Raw genomic sequence first — 13,925 nt, forward strand, 5'->3', positions numbered from 1 at the left:
CCAATTTTTTAACTGTTGCTATGATGATATAATGCTGTAAACCCCAAAAAGTCTATTAAAAACAACTGTTTAAATGACTTTACAGCTCAAATAATACACACATTTTAACAGATGAATTAATGTAAGTGCTTTTATGCCACAATGGTGTCAATTGAGCTGAGATTGAATTGAACCCGGAATTTCCTTTAAGCCCCAGTCCAGTTTTTTACTTCACAGACAAAATCACACCCCTCTGCCATTAACATGGAACAGGCATTATTTAGATCCTTCTCAAAGGATTTAACAGCAGCTATATGTGAAACTCACAGTTATGTAACAGTTTAGTTTGTTTGATCTGTTGGCACTCAGTGTAATCCCTGCTGCGGTCTGGTGTAATTTTGCTTCACTGACAACCACCCCATTTATTCCAACTGCATCCAGTGACTATACAGTATGCAATACCACTACACCCAGCGATCTGTGAATGCCAAACCTTAAAAGTAATAGTTCACCTAAAGATGAAAATTCTGTTTTTTTTTTTTTACTCACCCTCATGATGTTCCAAATCTGCATTCTATTTTTTTCCTGTGAAAAGAATAACTTTGAGGAATCTTTGCACATCTCTTCCTATACAACAACAGTTCATAGTCACCATGTCTGTCAAGCTCTAAAAAGGACAAAAAGAAGCACCATAAAAGTAGTCCAAATAACTTCTAAAGCCTTATGATAGTTTTGTCTGAGAGACCAAAAGTTAAGTTCTCTGTTATTGACTCTGATAGGGACCAAGGCAGTTGCAAGGAGAGAAACACCAGGAAACAGGAAAGGTGTTCCAATAATTGTTTTATTTCGTAGAGGAGCAAAATGCAAATAAAAATAGTATTTAAGAGCAAAATAAAACCAACCCATATGGCTCCAACAATCATGCCACAGTCCAAATCACTGAGATCACATTTTTTCCCCATTCTGATGGTTGATGTGAACATTAACTGAAGCTCCTGACCCATAGATGCATGATTTTATGCACGTTATTGCTGCCACACGATTGGCTGATTAGATAATTGCATGGATGATTGTGAGCGGCAGTTCTGTGGATGGAAATGGCCAGACTGGTTTGAACTGACAAAGTCAACGGTAACTCGGATAACCGTTCTGTACAATTGTGGTGAGAAGAATAGCATCTCAGAATGCTATTCAGATACGGGTTGCCACAGTTTTTGCGGCACAAGGGAGACCTACACAATATTAGGCAGTTGGTTTTAATGTTGAACAATTTTCCTGCCTTTACTAATTGGAACATACCATTTTAATAAATTTAACCCTCACCTCCCCAAAGTTACAATTTTAATTTAAATGAGAGTTAAATGAAAATCAATACGATAGTTGGACTGATTAAAACATAATATTTGCACATTAAAACAGTTATGATTTCCTAAAACAGTTAAAATGGATGCTTCCACTTTAGGTGCGTGCTACCCTAATGGTAAAGTCCACTCTCTAAAGGAAGGAATTAAAAAACCGCCAACCCCAAATAAATACTGAAAAGATGAGTAAAATTATAAAGAAGATCTTGGAACACCACTAAAATCCCGTGATGGGAGACCGATCACAGGCTCACCATCACACTCGCGTCCGCCAAAGCTCGTGTCTAGCCCACATCTGCGTCCAGATTCAAAAATGTTGCGTGAATGCCTTAAACGGTTTTCCTTTATTGGGGAAAGGACATAAACAGTTTAAGTAAAACCAGTCGGTACAAGTACATTTTTACCCATTACCATTAAATGCCTTTTAACGCAGTTCTGATGGCTTCATCACTGTTTGCAAGTGTTGTGCGCAAGCCTGTTTAAATTTATTTATTTATTTTACATACTGCGGGAGACCTGAAACGCCTGGAAAAAACAAAACAACTATGGACAAGTTCAAGTTTGGTGACTAATCCAGATGACGAGAAGATGTGTGACCAATAGAGCACAACAGTGCCCCGCCCACTTTTTCAGCTCTGGGTTCCAGAAGTATTTTTCCCATTCTTTTTTTTTTCCCCCGTAGTCTTTTCATAAAATCCTTCATAAAACCATGAACCAAACCAACCAGCTCCAAGGTGAATCACATCATCACAAACTTTGTTTTGAGGCAAAAAATTATTAGAAAATCAGACAAAAAGATGACGGTTCAAGGCTGTGTACTTGCTGTCATTCACAAGGATACAAACTACAATCCCATGATGCATTGCGAATTATGTGTTTGAATAAAAAAAAAACAATGGGAATATTTTGAACTTGATTTTAGGTTGTTGATTACAAGTATAAAAACACCTATATTTTGTTTATTGCAAAATATTACAATATGTAGAATTAGATGAGTAGTTTAAGGATAAAGGGAGACTGACTTGATTTCTTCACTCGCAGTGCGTCATGGGAGTAGGTGGTCACTCCTACGCAAATTTGTTTGCGGGCTTTGTTGGCCACAGTTCTCTGATTGGTGAACCGTTCTCTGCTGTACCATGGATAATGTAGTTGTTGACCAGGAATTCCGCTATCAAACATGCTACAATAAAGTTGAAATAACGCAAACGGAAGCTTATACCATTGATGAACAACCTCGGAGCTCAGGGTAGGTCTGTCTTTAAATGTGAGTGATGAAATGAAGTTATTGAAAATCAATTAGTCAATTAAAAAATGTAATGGGATTTTTACTTCGGAACCAGACTGTTGCGTTCTATAGAAGAACGAAATGTCACACACTGACCTCTTGGCTCAGTACAAAGAATTCATGTTTTAAAGCTGCATGTTTTTAATGTTGCAGGAAAGTGAGTAGATAGTATAATTCAACATTTTGAATGTGATTTTATTAGCTATTTGTGGTTTATTTAGAAGTCCTCCTGCGTGATAAAATATCCTGTCCATTGCTGTGTCTGAAATAATTGTGCATGATCAAGTCTAGTGTTATCGCCCCTTTAAAGATTCTTCAAAAAGTTATTTTTGTTCCACTAAAAATGAATAGCAAATGGGTTCGGAATGACATAAATGAGTCAGTAAATGACTATTTATTTATTTATTTATTTATTTATTTGGGTCAACTATTCATTTAAACTGTGAGAGGCTTATGTTGTGTTGCAACATGCTTGTTACATATGCTTCATATGTGAACTGAGAGTTTTGAATTTGTTGTTTTACAGATGTTACTTATTATGCTCAGGTAATTGTGGGTGTGAATGCCTTTTCTCTTGTGTAAGAACATCTAAGTGTAGCTTCACTTTTTACCTTGTCTTCTTGTGACTCCACAGTGTCCCTCATAAACCTTTGTGTTGAGACTGAACAGTGTGTGCGTGTGTGTGTGTGCGAGTGTGTGTGTGTGTGTGTGTGTGTGTGATCCAAGCATCCCACCCTCCTCCCTTCATGTCCAACTTGTCACTATGCTCTGCAGAACCACGAGCCGCTGCGAGACAATGACTCCGACCTCATCCTGAACGAAGGTGACCTGACGCTCACGTATGGCGACACGGCCATCACGGCCAACGGTGCCTCGTCTTCCTCCGGCCCTGAGGGATCGGCAGGAAACTGGGGCATTAACGGCAAATGGAGAGACAGCACGTCGGAGGACGCTCTGGAGAGAGAACTGGACACACGGGAACATGAGCTCTTGAGCCGTGGCACGCGTCTTGTTTTCCCCATCGAGGACCATGCTTGACTCCGCCCCTTCACACACGACTCATTAAAGACCTCAAATTTTAAACCACACCTCCTTGTGCTCCATACCTCCACTCTTCTTGCACATAACCCCATCTGACCACCCTGGACCCCTCCAAAGATCTCATGCCGGGGTCATAAAATGTGAATGAAAGAAGATGGAGAGAAGGAGGGGTTCAAGCTCTTGGATGAAGAGTTTTTCTTTCTTATCTGTTTTCTCGGTGACATTTGAGATGCCAGGGCAGTCTGATCTCCCGACAGAAGGACTTGAGACTTGTAAGCATTGACTGTGATGTAATGTGACCTACAGGAAAATACAGCTCTCCTGTTCAGACTGAATATTGAACAGCTTTGGGCATTAAATGGCCTAAGTGCTGTCAAATATTGATTATTGATATTGATTTATGGTAAATGGATTGAAACTGAACGGTCAAAGTACCGAACGGGTCATTCTTTATGTTGGCAATGCTGCTTCAGCATTGAAAACATGGAAGAAGCTGGAAATATGACTGACAAACACACTCACAAAGCTGTTTTTTTTTTTTTAGGGAAAGTCACTCTTCAGATGTATAAATACTGAACCGGCCTGCCAGTACTACATCAGACCTTGCTCAATCATTTGCATTTAAATGATCATCTTTCCCATCAGGCAAATGAGTGAATGGCTGATGGTGTTTGTAACACACTAGGCCAGACATGAAAGTCCACAAACACAAAAACAACATTGTTCGACATGAATGCGTACTAAAACCGTGTAAAACTCCAAACTAGTGAGTTTCAGTTAAACATTTCTCCTGCAACATTTCAGCTGTGCGAACGCCGCTTTCGTTGACGGGTCAGGTTGAAGAGCAGCTACGCTCCTGACATCAAATTGGAGTTATTGGCTCCTGGCCAGTCGTTGTAAATGTGAATCTGTAGGTCTAGACAGCTATGTGAGTTTTATTTACTGCGGGATACAACCTGAGTGTATGACCCATGCACTTTAGCAGCAGTTGAGCTGCTGTCCTTACATGCATGTATTGCATTTGGAAGGAGTGTTACTTATTCTATTAGCTTACCTTCGCATCCACAAGAAGTGATGTGGAATTTTGTAATTGTCAAACCCCATGTCTGCATCAAATGTTTGTGGTGTTCCCTTCACGTCCCCACACAATATATATAATGTTCATGAAGGCGGATCTTTGCATTATGTATGAGTTGCCACTGAACGGCAGCCGATGACTATGCAATTGTGGAAACTGGAATCCATTGCATGAGATTGACAAAGCATTGGGCCGTTTCTCAGTCATTACAGTAAATGGATGGCTCCATTCCATTTACTGCCAACCTGCACTCCTACCATTCTATGCGAATTATATTCCCAATGCGTCTAGAGAAGAATTATCTTGTGAATAATGAATGCAAGTCTAAAGTACAAGTGTTTGTTCCCCCCCCCCCCCCAAGTTAATGACTATCTTTGCCTCTTATCTGTACTTGTAAAAGTTTGAAAAGTCATCCTTCATTCTGATATATCCAACTTCACAAACTTACCTTGCACTCTCTCTGTGAAATAACTGTGATTAGTAGTTCAGTCTGCTCGTCTCTGGCTGCCGTTCGCTTTTAACAGGGCTGTTTAGTGAGGAAACGCATCATCAGACAACTTTAAAAGACTCAAGTTTCACACCTCAGAATATTTGTTTCCAAGCGTGAATGAAAATGGAGGTTTGCAATATGGAGTTTCTGCTAGCAGATGACATGATGTATTGAAATTGTGGCAATCGCAGGGAAGGCTCATCCAAAAAATGACGTTTCTGTCATTTACTCACCCTCATGTTGTTCCAAACCCATAAGAACACTGAAGGAAATGTTAGGCAGAATGACCGTCTCAATCACCAAGCACTTTCATCGTATGGCAAAAAGATGTAATAAAAGGAAATGGTGATTGAGACTAACATGCTGCCTATCATCATCTTTTGTGTTCCACAGTAAAAAAGAAAGTGATATGGTTTGGAGCAAAATGAGGGTGAGTAAATGATTATAGATTTTTTGTTTTTGCATGAACTATTCTGTTTAACTACCTGTAGCAAAAGATTGAATTAACCTGGGCTGTATGGAGTCACTCTTCCCTTAAAGTTTATGACTCTCACATGTCTGATAGCTTTTTTTTCCTCACCATACAATGGTGGATTTGTATGTATATTATACAGGCTATGTAAAACTTCTCTGTAGCATAATTATTTTTCACTTGCTATTCTGCATGTCAGTGTCTGCCATATAACCAAAAAAAAATCTGTCTGTGAGGTATTGAATTACCAAAATGCTGTATTTTTCCCTTAGAATCCTCATTTTTGTCATCACTGTTACATAAGAGGCACTCAGTCTGTCAAAGACTGTGGTATGCATTGTAGTTCGACAAATTGTACATTTATAAAAATAGCTAATGTATCAAAGTGGTCTGCCGTAGCAATATGCAAAGCTATTTGATGGTTTTTTTTTTTTTTTTTTTTGTATGTCATTAAATAAGAAAATAGTGTTTACTAAAAACTTTATTTACACAAGTCTTATTTATAAATAACATAATTGTTCATTTAAGGGTTCATTTGTTAATTCCATCGCAGTAAAAGTGTTTTAAAGATGCAGCGGATTGAATAAACACTAGTTGACAAAATAACATTGACAAATTATAATACTGTCAACATTTCTGACAAGTAGCACTTCCATTTAACATCTGTTTTGGATTATGTTTTAAGTATAGACTAGATGTTCTGCCCATTTAAGTATTCAAATTGTAATCCTATTCTTTTCATTGGCCTGTTTGCATGTGTGTAAATGAACACATCAGTCTGTGTAGACTAACAGTGGCAAACTCAAGCCACCTTAATACAAAAAGAATGAATTGAATGAATTGATGATCTCCAGAGGGAACTGGGAATATCACACCTCCGTTGGGGGTTTTGTTGGAAAGAGGATACAGGTGTTTGCACTTCCTTTGGGAAAACAATTTTTCTTTTACCTCTCTTGATCTTCAGTTCACCAAATAGCACTTTGTGCTTTACACTACAGATAATGTCTGCATTAGTTTCATGGGTGGTGACACAGATATTGGATTGTTCATGATGGATAATCCTCTTCCCATATTGTTGAGGAATACAGGAACCTAGAAATGTTTTAGTTTTCTTGGAATCCTTCCAACATTCTGAGAACACTCAATGGTATGCCAAGAAATGGAACTGGAAAGTTCAAAATGGCACTTTTATTTTGCCCCTTCTTCAGGCCTTGCAAATGTGCAAAAGCACATGTGCCCTCGCACACAAAGACACAAGCGTCTGTCTCCTGTGGCTGATTAGGTGCTGCTGGGGATTGGGGCAGGGATTATTGCTGGTGAAATCTGTCTGTTAGGACACAGCAGGGACTGAGCCTTTTGTAGGTTATCCATGATCTGTTTCCATCTATGTTTCCACCCTATTATTGTTAGTGTCTGTCTTGTAGGAATTTTGTCAGTATCATTTGAGGTCTCCTATCAGACCCTTGTGTCGTCCACTCTGCGTCCCATGATGGCACTGTGAGAGAGATCGTTTGGTGTCGTTCCTCGGCTCTGTCAATGTTTCAACACCGCTGGCTGTATATTCATGTCAGGCTCTCCCTCTATTCTCGTCTACTTCCTGTACATCAGGCTCCTGAACCCAAGAAGAAAACACAATGACATAAACAGTTTGATTTTAAGCTTTGTTATTGTTATGATTTCACTGCCAGACTGAGTTGAATTTGCAATGTTTACTGAAAACACAGAAGCTGACATTTTAGTCTTAAAGTAATGTTCCGGGTTCAAAAGTTAAGCTCAATCGGCAGCATTTGTGGAACAATGTTGATTAACACAAAATCATTTTGAATTGTCCCTCATAAAAAAAGAAGCATCAATTGTGGTTACAATGCACTTACAATGGAAGTGAATGGGGCCAGTCCATAAATATATAGAAAAAAAACACCATTTCAAAAGTATTGCCACATAAACAAAGACTTAAACATTATCACGTTAACATCATTTTAGAGAGATTTACCAGTGATTACTGGGTTTACCGGTGTATGTCGTCATGTCAAAAAGTTGTAATACTGGATAAACTTTACACAGAAAATGTTAATTATCGATTTTATCACACTAAAATCATAGTAACGGATAATGTTTACAGCTTGTGGCTATCCTTTTGAAACCATGTATATTTGAATGTTTATGGACTGGCCTCATTCACTTCCACTGTAAAGTGCCTTTCTTTTTTTTTTTTTTAAATAAAGGACAAGTACATTTTTTTGTGTGCTAGTCAACATTATGCCACAAATGCTGTTGATTTAGCTCAACTTGTATTGAATTCAGAACATTCCTTTAAAGGTGCAGTGTGTAAATTGTGCCGATAGAGGCACCAAACAGAATTGCGAAAATATTTCTTGTTTCCGAACAGGTTTTACAAACACTCCCACTGTCTTTCAATTTTCTGATAAACGGGTAGTCCTGCCACAAATTTGAACCATTGTTTGAGCCAATATTGCTATATCGGGCAGCTGAAACCAACGTTTGGTGCCTTAAGTGGTGCAGAAATTATACACTGCAATTTTAAGGGCCTACCTATGCCAAAACATAATCAGAAAATATATTCAATGCATACAAGACTTTAAATTGAAACAATGCTTTCCTATAGACTTATCCAAAGTGGGGATGAAAATTCGACAACAGTTTTTAGGTTTTCAAATTCTTAGTATTGTTTGGCTTTGTTGTTCTTCTCTGAGGATTATAGCAGGTGGCCGACCATCTGAAAGCTGCACTACGCCACCTAGAGTAATGGAGGTGTATATTTCCTATTCGTTCAGCCCAGTGAATATTCATATCACTAAATATTTAGACAGTTTTGTGGGTTACTTTGTTTTTTTCTTATTTTCACAGAATTAAAAGTCACATTCTTCAGTCAAAGCAATATAAAAATAAATAGGCTTTAAATCCTTTAATAAGCTTGAGGTAAATGTTAGATCATAAAGGGTTGTCTTTTCTGGCACTGATAGACAGTTAGAGGACTGTACTGGTCAGCAGCGTCACTCTGGTGCCAACAAGTCTAAGTCACCACAAACCCTCTAGAGCCCTCATAGATTGAGCTGGTGACAGGCCTGGTCCCTCCATCTAACACAAAGATGTCTCTATTTCAGCCTCCTCCAACCATGTGTGAAAGGTCTGTGTTAGGTCATACCAGCCCCATTGGCACCATGCCATCAGATCCTAAATGGATCAATTACCTCATTCATTTTTTTTTTTTTTCTCTTTTAAAATGTTAAATGTAAAGGCTCAGATTCATTAATGCTGTATAATGCTTGTAGTTTGCTGATTCTGCAGTTAGTTAAATAACCAGTGTTTTTATGTAATTCAAATTGTCCGATGCTGTAACTTCTGTTTTATTCTATTTTTTAAATCTACTCTACTAGTGCATTGTAACAGCACTGTGTAATGCTTAAAACATAAAAAGCATAAGATAACTATTTAAAATGAATGTAAAAACACCTACAGTACAAAGCAATGATGTGGACATATTTTTGGAGTACACAAACTCAACCGTTATAACGAAATCAATCATTTTATAAACAAGTTTCCTCTCCCCAAGGGGAAGATGAGGATTATACATTCATATAATTCAGCTTTGTATATGTACATGGAGTTCAGATATGCTGCATAACAGCACATTGCCAATATAATCAATTTTTTATCTTTTTACAACTAGACTGGTTACAGTGTTGCATAATCAGTCTCTGACATGCACTGTACTCATGTAACTGATGGAACCATGAATGTATAGTTCTGCTATAGAAATGTAACTTTATAACTTTCAACAGTGATCTGTAGAAACTGTTGGAAACGCACCCCATATAATGGATGTCATTTATTTTGACCATTGCTGTTAAACCTGATATAGTTAGTAGTAACCCTTTGCAGTGTCCTTGTTACATGTATTACATGTAAATATATTTAACAACAATATTAATACTGAAAGCTGTTTGCCAGTTTCCTTTACAAAAAAGTATGATGACAGTACCATGGTACAGTGATGGTAATACCATGGAACTTCAATACATACCATTGCACTGAATGATTACCATATTCACATAGTGTACTCCAAGGTACTTCAAATTATAACATGGTGATGGTATCATGGTGCACATCCAAAAATATGGTCATGAAACCTGAATATATACCATTGTACTGAGTTGATTACCATATTCACATATCATAGTATTTACCAACATTAATACACGGGAAGTCGGCACGTTGTTTCTGAAAGTTTCAGGTACATAGGATCGGCCACATTAAGCCGACTCAATGACAAGCGGCATCTCCCAGCAGACATTTTTGCATCAGCTCAAGCGTGTTTACCTTCCCTTGTGGTGGGACCGGAAGCGCATTGAGTCAACAGCGTGGGGAACCCGGGTTCGGATACCACATTGAATCCAGGAAGTAATCGCATTCGAATAATCAGTGGCAAGCTTGATTCTGAGGTTGCATTTCTCCCTCTGACATTAAATTTTTACTCCACTAATGGTTAGGTTTATGTTTGGGATTTGGGTTGGGTTGGGTTGGGGGGAGGGGGTACAGTTTATAAAATATGCATTGCTCTTCACTGGATTACAGCCTGTACAGATGAAAAAAAACTTGCTTCACAATTCGCTTTTGGCACCCCTCTCACAAGGAAAATAGAGCTTACAAGTGTCCATACACCCAACAACACTTACCACTTGGCCACTGGGGGCAGTGTTGTGAATTTCGGTAAGCCAAGACCGATTTTAGATAGTCAACCTACTGTTTCCGATTTCACCATGAGATCAGTCTGTATTTACATGGTACTCCAATATACTTTAAAAAAAATACCATAATAATCATGGTTAATGTCCACAAAACATAGTATTACCATGGTACCATGTCCACAAAAACATGGTAAAACCAAAGGTCTAATGTACCTTTGTACTGAATGATCATATTCACATAACATGGTATTTCCATGGTTCATATTCAAAAAAAGAAGAAAAATGTAAAATAGGCAGCACTTTAATTTACAGTACTGCTCTATATTTACATACTATATAATTACAACAACTACAGTAATTACTAGGTACTAACCCCAAATCTAGCCCCAACCCTAATCTTAACCCATATTAAGTACATGAAGTTACCTAATATTACTCAGTACTTTCTTGGGTAAGTACACTGTAAGTATACTGAAAAAGTATACATACTGTAAAATAAAGTGCAACTGTAAAATACTATGGAACCTTAATATATACCACTGTACTGAATGATAACCATATTCACATACCATGGCATTTATATGGTATTGTAAGGTATTAAAATAAATAGTAACATGGTATCACGGGTTATGTCCAAAAACATTGTAATACTGTGGAACATTAATATACACAATTTATATGGATAACCATATTTACATACAATGGTATTTACATTGTACTCCAAAGAATGCCATGATATTTTCATGGTGGTTCATATATATATATATATATATATATATATATATATATATATATATATTAGGCAGGTGGTTTTAATGTTGTGGCTGATCGGTGAATGTTGTGTAGGTCCCCAACTGGTTTGAATTGACAAAGTCTATGGTAACTCAGATAACCACTCTGTACAATTGTATTGAGAAGAATAGCATCTCAGAATTCTATTGGCGCTGTTTTGGTGGCACGAGGGGGCCCTACACAATATTAGACAGGTGGTTTTAATGTTGTGGCTGATCGGTGTATATACCATTTTTACTGAAAGATAACCATATTCACATACCATGGCATTTAGCTGGTCCTCCAAAGTAATTCTAAGAATACCATAGTGTCTTCATGGTATCACCAAGGTACCCTTTGTTAAAGTTAAAATCATCACCACAAAATCATTACACATGAAGTACATAAAGTTGATTGGTATTACTCAGTGCTTATGTAAAAACACTTTAACATGGACACTTATGTAAAGTCTGCGTCCCAAAATACTGTCTAGGCATGCAGCTCACTAGGTTTTGATACAAACCTTTTTAGACAAATCTTCCTGTTGCAATTGTTTAAAAAAAACAGTTAGGCACTTCCACCTACCAGACACTCATGCTTTGACGTATTTATGTCTTGTCCATGTTCCTCTTCTGATAACCCAGCTGTCTCATGACCTCACTGCAGTAAGCTTCAACCTGGTTCACCTGCTCCACATTCAGCCTTTCCCTCCAGGCGAATATGGCCTCTTTCGCGTCCCTGGATGATATGAGGAAAGGCTTATCTGAAGAATAGCCCTGTCCATGGGTCATGTTCACCACAAACTTCTCCAAGGCTGGAGAGAGGGTGAGGTTGGAGAAACGATAGAGTATCTGGAGCTCACCCACAGGTCTCAGGACCAGATCTTCATATTTGACCTGCAAGTAGTTTCTCCTCACCCACGGCGGCGCGTTCGAGACCAGGAGCATGTCGCTGAGCCAGTTATCGCATATTAACTCCATTGCGCTCGAGACGTAGTTCTCGGCTCGATTCACCCTGTTGCTAGGCACCAGAAGGCGCTTGTATTTATCGGTCTGTTTCTTGCTCCTCAGCACCTGGATGCTCTCTTTCACCAGAGCCAGTTTGGACTTGAGCCGAGAATTATGCACAGCCCTCGGATCGCGAAACAACTGTACGATCTGCAGGTTTATCACGGGATCGCGTATGAGGGGAACCAAAACACCCAAATCTAGAACCCGCACGTCTTTGATGACCATCACCGGGTACTTTTTACACTCTCTTTCCAACTCTTTAAGATCCACGGGCTGGCATTTACCGCACACCTCGCCTTGAACCAACCCGATTTCGTGCTTTTTATACGCTTTGCACAGAGGTTCGGAGCAAATGACCTTGTTCGTTTTCCAGCCGAAAATAAGCGAGGTGCTTACGTTGGCGGAGCCCGCGTAGAGTTTTAACACCGAGAAATCGCATCTGAACAGCGAGTTCATCATATCTCGAACCGCCCCTTGTAAACTGCCCGCGTCTCCTGGATAGAGAGCCTGCCACATATTCCACATAGGCTCATATAAATAAAACACGTCAGGGTGCTGATTAAATAATTCCCCCAAAAAGGAAGAGCCTGTCCTCCAGGTTGCATGCAGGTATATATGTGTTCTGGAGTGACTCCTGTTGCCATAGTCGTCCATCTCCGTTGAGTTGCTCGTCCTGTCTCTGGAGCTGCTCCACAGGGCGATGGTGCTCTCCAGATCTGGACACTTTTGTTGTTGAAATCCATCTTTAATGTGAGACGATTTGCTTCGGTAGTCTAGCACGTAGGGAACCAAAAGCAGCGCCACGGAATATCCTAGAATTAAAATGATGTATTTCTTTTGAAGCCTTCTCTTCATGGTCTCATCGGAGTGAGGGACGCGGATCCCGGCGAGCTGCGATCTGCTCAACTCCAGATGATGAGCCGCTCTCTCTGTGAGGACTACTACAGCAGCAAAGTTTCGAGGGTGGAATCGTTTTACTCAGGGGTTGTTCACGCCCAAAACGTCCTTGCCTCTTAAAACTAGACAGAGCGCAGCGAATGGAACTGAATGCAAGTGTCTTGAGACCCGTTTTCTTAACCTGAAAAGGCGTCTAGAGAACGTGGCGTTCCAGCGCAAGAAGCAGTGACGTCCTTCTGGTGCATATTTACTTAGAAAGACAATTGAAAACAGCGCAGACGGAAACAAGACGTGTTCGATGTGAACGACCCCAGTTTTCTGACAAATCCCGCCTCTTGCTGCGGGATTGGCTAGCACGTGGAGTTATAAGCAGTCTGCGATTGGACAGTTGAGATGTCGTTCATGTAGCTGCACCAACCATTGCGCAAAGTTATCAAGTCAGGCGGAACTTAAAATAAATTACGCAATTGGAAAAAAACAGTCAGGCATCGACTGACTGACAACCAAAATAATGCCGGGTACACACATCCTCGTGAGCGGGACGTTTTCGTTTCGGCGCCCACATTAACAGTAGGAGTAAAATCTTTCCGTGACAGGGAGAGCTGCCACGCAGATCTGCCACCGCCGCAGGCATTTCTCACTCGGCTATCACTCGACCTGCCACCGTCACACAAGGCTAAAATCGGCTACTTAAACTCTCACCAGTTACATCAATTTGAATGTGAAACAATAAGTAGGAAGAGCAATCAAAATTCATTTTAAAATGCTCCAGCGGGTAATTTCATCTGGTTTAATATCCTTTTGACAACGTCCTGTCTGGTGCATTTTAAGT

At 39.4% G+C, this 13,925-nt stretch overlaps 2 protein-coding genes across 3 annotated transcripts in view; one reads left to right on the top strand and one right to left on the bottom strand.

Annotated features, from left to right (window-relative positions):
* slc9a7 (solute carrier family 9 member 7) overlaps positions 1-6,169 on the top strand; it is a 52,086-nt gene extending 45,917 nt beyond the window's left edge. For both annotated transcript variants that reach the window (XM_051711691.1, XM_051711692.1), the window contains one exon: positions 3,400-6,169. In XM_051711691.1, the coding sequence (XP_051567651.1) occupies positions 3,400-3,663 (264 nt within the window). In that variant the 3' untranslated portion in view covers positions 3,664-6,169. The remainder of the gene's footprint in view (positions 1-3,399) is intronic.
* Positions 6,170-6,306: 137 nt separating this feature from the next.
* chst7 (carbohydrate (N-acetylglucosamine 6-O) sulfotransferase 7) lies at positions 6,307-13,549 on the bottom strand. Its single transcript, XM_051711690.1, has 2 exons — positions 11,772-13,549; positions 6,307-7,318 (listed from the first exon to the last, which is right to left on the bottom strand). The coding sequence occupies exon 1, from the start codon at positions 13,049-13,051 to the stop codon at positions 11,795-11,797; it is 1,257 nt and encodes a 418-aa protein (XP_051567650.1). The 5' UTR covers positions 13,052-13,549; the 3' UTR covers positions 6,307-7,318; positions 11,772-11,794.
* Between the last annotated feature and the right edge of the window lie 376 nt (positions 13,550-13,925).

Source organism: Myxocyprinus asiaticus, chromosome 12 (genome assembly GCF_019703515.2).
Source record: "Myxocyprinus asiaticus isolate MX2 ecotype Aquarium Trade chromosome 12, UBuf_Myxa_2, whole genome shotgun sequence".
Classification (NCBI taxonomy): Eukaryota; Metazoa; Chordata; class Actinopteri; order Cypriniformes; family Catostomidae; genus Myxocyprinus; species Myxocyprinus asiaticus.

Excerpts from the sequence above, each read along its gene's own strand:
- chst7 (XM_051711690.1), bottom strand. The coding sequence starts at position 13,051 with ATGAAGAGAAGGCTTCAAAAGAAATACATCATTTTAATTCTAGGATAT.